Source organism: Macaca thibetana, chromosome 3 (genome assembly GCF_024542745.1).
Source record: "Macaca thibetana thibetana isolate TM-01 chromosome 3, ASM2454274v1, whole genome shotgun sequence".
Classification (NCBI taxonomy): domain Eukaryota; kingdom Metazoa; phylum Chordata; class Mammalia; order Primates; family Cercopithecidae; genus Macaca; species Macaca thibetana.
In genome coordinates this window covers 52485574-52493795 of record NC_065580.1, presented here as the reverse complement: position 1 = coordinate 52493795, position 8222 = coordinate 52485574, and the positions used below count along the sequence as shown (strand labels likewise).

The following is an 8222-nucleotide window of genomic DNA, read 5'->3' as shown; positions in this document are numbered from 1 at the left end:
GAGCTAAATTCACAATGGACCACTCTCAGTATATATACCTATTCTCACTGTGCATACCTCTAATTAATAGCATTTATTTAGTACTTCCTATGTGTCTAGCATTACTACCCTTTGAAAGGGGTGGTTATTAAGGCTTATAATGTCCTGATACTTTCTTTCACTAATCACATTTGATAGTTGAGGAAGCTCAAGCACCAAGATTTAAAGTAACTTACCTACCATCTCAACACTTGCAGGTCACAAAGGTATGCATAATAATTCCACCCCATGCACTGTGACTCCACAACTATTACACTACGCTGCCTCCAACTAATAGGAACTCAGGTACAATGACAAATGTAGCCCACACAGTACTATCTATGAATCCGGCCCTTGCTGTGCTGTTCACTAATACTCCACTTCTGCCTTCTAATGAAAATTCTAGCCCTGCCCTTATTCTGTGGAACAGCCCATACCACTGGTACTAAAACGGAGCACTCTTACTTCCTTTCATGCTATGAAAGAGCAAGAGCTCTAGACCTTTTGTCATCATCACAGGGGGACCTCTGGTCAGAATTTAGAGAATTCTGAATTTTGATGCATTTTTTTGTACGATATTTTATTGCTGGCAAACTGGTTAATAACTTGGGCTTGTAGCACCATCCTAGAAATTAGCTAGATAATTAAAGAATTGATGGAACACAGAGTCCTGAGATAGCACAAAAAACAAATCTCAAGATTTCTGGGAGTTTGAAGTTCACAAAAAAGTCAAAATTTATCAAAATGTAAATTAAGATGTTTTCTGAGTCACATGCAAATACAAAATACTATTTCAAAAATGTTCAAATCATTAGAAAAACTAGACACTATGTATTCTCTAAAATTTATTTACAATTAATAAGTTAAAAAGCAAAGTACAAGCAGATTATAAATCTCAACCATAAGTACATCAAACTGTCCAGGGAAACACTTTGAGTCCATTACAAACAATTGTTTTCTAAAGCACTTAAGACATAATAGTCTATCAAAAAATATTTTAAACACACCAATAAAGTAAATATTAGGCATATGCGTCCATTAAAAACCATTAGAGTCCTGTCGCAATCCTTAAAACAATGAAAAACTTTTGAGTTCAAAATTGCTCAGATATTTTGTATTCAAATATTTTTAAAATTTACTGAAGAGTTTTCTAAAAAATAGTACTATCATTTGCACACAGCAGATCAATAGGTGTCAGTCACCAGCTTAAGTTACACTTGTCAATATTCAAACTTGAATAAAATAAATACACATCACAACAACGACACTTTGCACTATCAACAATGAAGCTTGCCCTCAACAATTACGACATTACTGGTTTTAGTAACATAAAAATACATTGCTGGTTGACAGGAAGGATAAAAATGACATCAGGAATCTCAAAAAGTTATGTGAGGTGCCAGTCACCACATTTAGGCACTCGGGAATTAAAAATCAAATAAAAGCATAGCAAGGTGATGAATTTCCTCCTGGCTTCCCCCTCTACTTGTGCCATATAAGATAAAAGAGAAGGCAAGAGAATGAACGAAGATCATGAGATTTCTTTCAAAAACTATACACAAGCTAAGCTACAGACTTCACTTTAGAGGACAGTAAGTGGATGCCTCATCATAAAGGCCACTATGCCAAGTTTCTTTTCACATTCTGCGACAAAGTACCCATGAAATACTTTCACTTTCCTATTAGTATACCAGTCAACTACATTAGATGTTGCTTCACATTTTAAAAGTTGTAACATAGGTTTTAACCAAAGGAAAGGGCAAAAATAAAGATTTTTTACATCTTATTTCACAGACTAGAAATGGCATAATTTTTTAATAGCCCAAATGAATACCATTATTGAATTCAAGATGGATAATCAGATCCAAAATGGAATCAGATAGCCCAAGTAATCCAAAGAAGCATTTATGTGAGTTCAAGTATGCTAAAGTAACAAGGCATAGGAGAGAAAAATGTCAAGAATCTCCGTTAAAATAAATGAATGGTGTCATTGGTTATGTTTCACTTGTGTGCTGAGCAGTTATCCTCCCAGTTAAGCCAAATTTCAAAATCCTCTGGAAAACTATCTAGATAAGCTATATGTCGAAACTGCATTCTAATATGGCCATTGGGTTTATTTTTAATTATTATAAAACTATATACAATAGTGAAGTTGTACAAATACATTTTTCCCAGGTGCTAGTTAGCTATAAAAGTTAACAATGTATTTTCAGGAAGAAAACCCTATGCATCTGAAATACAATTGGCAATGGAAGCTAATAACCAAAAGAATAGTCTAAGCTTCCTATCACAAATATAATTTAACACTCTCCATCTTCTAAGGAATTATTCATTTTTATTTACTCATGTGACAGTGTTTGTACAATGCATTATCATTGAGTAGTGAATAAAAGACTGAGGCTTACTAGAAAACTGGCATCAAGTTATATATGTGTGTGCGTATATATATATATATATATAATTTTTTAAGAAAACAAGAACACTGAAATTAAAGTCACAACACTCCTATATGGACTACTAAACTTGAAATACTCATTTCAGAAAGCTATGCCATTTGAATTCTAGGAACACAAGAGTCAAAATTGCAACTCTCATTATTTTCCTAAGAAGCTGCCAAGCAGAGATAAGTTTTAGTATTAAACATTTCACATGTCAAGTTCCAGCCCAGTATGGATCGTTTCATGGCAGAATACTTAAATTTGAAATAATAGTGGTACAAAAACACTCCTTGACCCTTTAGGTATTGCAGTAAAAGCTGGCTGTGGCACTGCTGGCTAAAAAACTATTAAGTTTTCCTGCCACAAATGACCAAAGGCACTTGGATAATCAAGAATTTCACACTGGGCCATATGGTATAAACACTATAAAAGCATAAAGAAGGGTCAGTATTCTGTGTGGCTCGCCTGTTTGATTCCTGCGGTCTTCAGCTGTCAAAGACCTAGAACTGCAAACATATGAGTGGCAAGAAGGTTAAAAAAAAGTTGGGACAAAAAAGTCAACTAAAAGTCAACTAATTTTCATTATGTTTGTAAGACTGATGAGTATTAATCTAGACATTTCTTGTTATCCAACAACAAAAACAAAAAGGAAATAGATTTCGCCCAAAGTAACCTCAACCAGTTATTTGATACCAAGAAATGCCTCCACCCCTCTTGATCATTAATAGCTCTAAGAATTCTAATGGGTATTCTGTTTATCATTTTAGTCATAATGTTTACACACATGCATCTCTCCTATGCAACTCGTATTTTAAAATACATTATCCTTGTAAAATACAAGTATTGTAAAATCCTTGTATTTTACAAGGATAATGTATTTTAAAATACTTTAATGCATAATATTCCTGGATTTGTATGTTAGACCAGGACAGGGGGCCAAATCATCTCTAGTCGGATTCCAGTGACTCCTGTAACCAAAACCAGTTCTTCACAATTTATTCATTTTTTTAATCACACGCCATATGGTTTCAATGCATTTTTTTATTCAATTCAAAAGAATTTAACAAGTTAACTTTTCCTAAACAAAAGTTTTCATGTGTATTCTACCATTTTTAGGAGCTCAGTAAATATAAACATTAAGTTTCAATATAAAACCTTTAAAAACACCTTGAAAATGTTTAAACAGTCGTATTTTGCATGTCTTTGTTTGTAATCACTGAGCCCATACAAATCCTCGCACTACTAACAGTCACAAGCTTGAACCTCTTAAAAAATATCCTCGATCAAAGCTTTGGAATCCAGTAAAAATTAGGAAACGAGTGGGCTTCAGAATACCCTGAGCACAAACTAGTGCAACACCACATGTTCGAACTTCTGTCCGGAAAGAGGGGTGGCAGTGAAACAGAAAAAGGGGGAGATAAAGAGCAAAGTAAATTCTGGCTTTATTACACAAGCACGAAACCAAATTCCTTTGGAAAAATAATGTCTTCGGAGGACTTCCAGACCAGTGAGGTAGAGTCCAACAGGGAGAAAACGGATCTGCCCCTAAGGTCCTGGAGACGTCTCAATCTGGGGTCAGGAAGAAAGGGACCTCCCCTGCGGATCCAGCTGTCCCCTCCCTCCGCAGGCCGGGTGCGGGAGGCAGCAGAGGGCACACCTGCCCCGGCGTCCAAGACGACGGCGCCGCGACCCGGGACAGGGACAACCATCCGGTGACTTCTTCGCGCGTAAAGTGCACTGGGGGCCGGGGTCCTGGCCGGATCTGTAAACACTCGACTGACACTTGTTCATTCCTCCGGGCGGAAGCTCTGTCCCACGGTCGGGGCCGGCAGGAGGCGCCCTGGAGGCCGCGCCTCACGCCCGGGGCACCGGGAAGCGGCGGAGCCTCACCATGGGTTCCAGGTTCACTCGCAAGACCTGGCGTGCCCTACGCCGCGCCGCCGCCAGGCTGCGCTCGCCCCACACGTCGCTGCCGACGCGGATGGTGGGGAAGGTGGTCAGCGTCGGGGTGGCCGCCCTCCAGATCTCCTCCAGGGTGCGGCCCCCGAAGCAGGGCCCGGGGACCACGGGCTTGGCCGGGCAGCTCTCCTCGGGGGGCGGCGGCGGCGGGGGTGGTGACCGGGGCTTCCTCCTGCGGGCAGCTGCCGCCCGGGCTCCGCGGCGCCTCCTCCTGGCCGCGGCGCGCGGAGCCGGCCGGCGCGCCTGGCCGCGGGCTGTGGGGGGACCCGGGGGATCGGGCACCAGGGCCCGGCAGGAGGAGTAGCCGTAGACGTCCTTGCTGCGCAGGATGTGCGGGGAGAACTGGTGCTTGAGGCTGCAGAGGAAGCTCCAGAGCTCCGCGTCCGAGCTCATGAACTCCGTGCTGCGGGGCATGAAGAGCTTGAAGGCGTCGCCCAGCGCCTTGGTGCTGTCAGCCAGCGACAGTTGCGACCGCGAGTACACCACCTTTTCCTCCCGCGCCTCCAACCCGGCCCCGTCTTCTGCCCTGAAGTCGCCGCCCCGGGCAGCCGCGGCCGGGGCGACCGGGGGCCGGCGCCGCCGCCTCTTCATGCTGCGCCGCATCGAAGGCCGCTCGGGGCCGCTCGCGCTCGCCGGGTCCCACTACTGCCGCCGCCGTCCCAGTCCGCGTCGGCTCCGCGGCGGCGGCCGCTGCTGGCGTCTCTCGCTACTTTTCTCGCCTCCGCCGCCGCCCCTCCCCCTCCGAGGGCGGAGGACGCGGGCGAATATCCTGCCGCCCGGTACAAGATGGCGGCCGGCGCCCACCCCTGGGCTTTGTCATTGGACGGCGCCTCGCCCCCCTGGTTTCTCTTTCTTCTCCTCTCTTGCCTCTTTTCGCCGGCTGCCTTTCTTTAAATGTGCCCGCCTCAGGCCCCTCCCACCGCAGCCCCGACTCCACCCATTGGGTGCTCTCAGAAGAGGGGCGGGGACTGATGGGGGAGAGGCCAGTTCCTGGAAGATGGTGCTGGGGTGGGTGATGGCCTTTGAACGTAAGTCAACGGTTGGGTTGGATCTAGGAGGGCTGCCACGTCTAGAGTAAGAGGGTGGATGTTGGCTCCACCATGGGAAGAGTGACTCTTAGAGTGAGGGGGTGTGCAGTTGTGGATTGAGCTGGGAGCTCTACCAGTGTGAATAACAAAGGGAGATTCCCCCAAAGGATGTTCCTGGTATCACAGCTAGGGAATTTGGGTTTAAGTCTAGGGGAAATGGGCCTTTCACAATTCCCATCCACCCTCTCAAAGGCCTCTTCTGGCATCTTCATTCAAAACTCTTCCCTGTCTTGACCCCAGCCCATCTCAAGAAGCCAGTAGTAATCCAGAATCATTCAGGTAATGTCAGCATGGCTGGCAGCTGAGAGATTGGAGTTTCCCTCTGGAAACACTGGAGACATCTTCATATTTAAGAGAGATCCTGCTTATCCAGAAAGCAAAGCATCTCATACCCTATAAAACTAAATACTCTTTGCTCAAGTTGATCAAAGATCTATTACAATAAAGCCATTCTGTGTAAAGAAAATACTGTTTTAAATACGCAGTTCTTTATGAATGCCAATTCGTTTTTCATTTAGTTTTAAAATGTCAGCGCCATCCCTATCATTTAGAAAGGATGCATCATCGCAGACAATAGATAAAGTTTCGTTGAAAAACACAAATTGTTAAAAACACATTACTTTTTGTATCGGGAGGGGAGTACTGGACATTCTTTAGTCATCTTTTCTGTCCTCTATACCTAACTCAATTCCTGTCAGGTAGTGGGCACTCAATGTGTTTGCTGAATGAATCAATGAAATACCACTGGTTATCCCAAATAGAGTCAGAAATACTGAATTTGCTTAGAACAGGACAATTAGATATTTTATATTGCAATTTTCACAGAACTCCTTTAAATTTCTTAAGGTTAAAAAAAAAAAATCTCTTGACACTTAGAACTTTGAGGTGGGCATGTGAATTTTACCCAGGAAACATCTTATTTTGCAGTAGTGAACAAATAAAGCATAGGAGTTTTGTGATTTACATATAGTTGCTAATGGTTTCCTCAAATATTTGAGCTGAAAGAGACCTAGTTCATTCTCCTTATTTAACAGATGAGGAAATCTGTACCCATAGAGGTTCAGTAATACAGCTTGCTGATAGCAGAACTGGGATTCTAAATCTTTCGATTTCTAATCTAGTGATCTTTGTATTTCACTGAAGGTTTTTCAAACTGTGTTGTCCAGACTCTAAGGAATTCAATAGAACATGCTTTATGCATGAGTAGAATGACCAAGGACAGAGCTGTATGCCTATTCCTACTTCCACCCCACCCAGAATTGAGCAGTTTTTCTCTGTCTTATAATAGATTTATGAATAATATTTTGTTTGTTCCGTTTCAATAAAACCTAAAATAAATAATTTGACAGCTCTACACCAGAGATTTCAAATTCTTAGAAGCTCTCATCACACAATGAGTTTATGGCAAAAATAAAATTCCACACAATGGGCTTATGGCAAAAATAAAACATCTAACCAGGAACCAGCTCTCTAGCAAAATCATGGCAACTTTCTGAAGAGAAAATCATTTTCCTAGAAAAGCACACTGATCTCAGAACAAGATTACAGAGCCAATTACCAGCTTCCTACATCCTTATAAAGGAATGATATAGCAACAACTCTTTACATCACAAATTTGCTCTTTCCGTAATTCTGAGAATACATAGTAAAGTGAAATCTGAATTATTTCCATTGGAATACCCCTGCAGATTAACATAGAAAATCTAGAGTGAGCCATGGAAAAGTTAGGGGGGCTTCATAATGAAAAGCAAGGATAAAACAAGGATTAAAGTAGACCTGGCTTTTCATATTGGAATCCCCTCCCTTCCTTGATAATCATCATTTTATAAACTCTTCAGGGTCTTTGCCACATAAATATATTCCAGGCATTTACATAAATGTATAGAACTTATTTCAATTAAGAAGATAAACCTTTTTTAAACACAGTTTTGTTTCCAAGAAATCATAAGATCTCAACTTGCCAAGTATTCAAGAGTTCATTTTATAATGCATGCTCATTTAATTTACTTAAAACCAAACAATATTTTTTATGAAATTCTTTTAGGAACTAATATCGTGATAAAGTGCTTATGTTATTATATACATTTAAATTTGACGTTATTCGCTCTATTCTCTTTCTTCTTTTATTTTTAATTTTTTCTTGACCTCCACCTTTTGATTAACTATTAGTCTTGCAAATGGTTCCTTATCCGTTCTCCATAAATGAGCAAAATTTATACATAGAAATAGTGTATCTCTTAGTTCCTGAGACTTCTAGTGTATCTCTTCTAGTTCTTGCAATACTATGAAGTTTATGGAAAGTTGGCAAATTAAATTTTTGCTCTTGAGTAATGATATTTTACAATCCTCAATTTATTCCTTTACCTCTCAAGGATAATAATGCCCCCTATGTCTGCTAAATAAGTGATGAATAATAATAAACAAAAAAAGCTGTATGTATTTATTTTCTGTATTCATAATTTATGTAGTTAAAAAATAAATCCAAGCGGAATAAAGTGATGGGAAAAATTAAATAAAATGTATATTTTAGCTACCCAGAAGCATTGCTTTAGAATCCAATTTCTATAAAATAATCTGCCTCTTGAAAAGTGGCCAAAAACTTTTTGAAAAGTCTTTATAAGTGGTTGCAAACATCAGCTCTGGAATCAAATAAACTTGGGGTCAATTATACCTTTACAAAAAAAATTCTTAGACACATTTTTCACCTTTCTGAGCCTCA

At 41.0% G+C, this 8222-nt stretch overlaps 1 protein-coding gene across 1 annotated transcript; it reads right to left on the bottom strand.

Annotated features, from left to right (window-relative positions):
* Positions 1–848: 848 nt before the first annotated feature.
* Positions 849–5338, bottom strand: CCDC71L (coiled-coil domain containing 71 like). The gene has a single exon (XM_050782724.1). The coding sequence runs from the start codon at positions 5016–5018 to the stop codon at positions 4311–4313; it is 708 nt and encodes a 235-aa protein (XP_050638681.1). The 5' UTR covers positions 5019–5338; the 3' UTR covers positions 849–4310.
* Between the last annotated feature and the right edge of the window lie 2884 nt (positions 5339–8222).

Bases quoted from the DNA above. Each gene is read 5' to 3' on its own strand.
- CCDC71L (XM_050782724.1), bottom strand. From the start codon at position 5,018: ATGCGGCGCAGCATGAAGAGGCGGCGGCGCCGGCCCCCGGTCGCCCCG.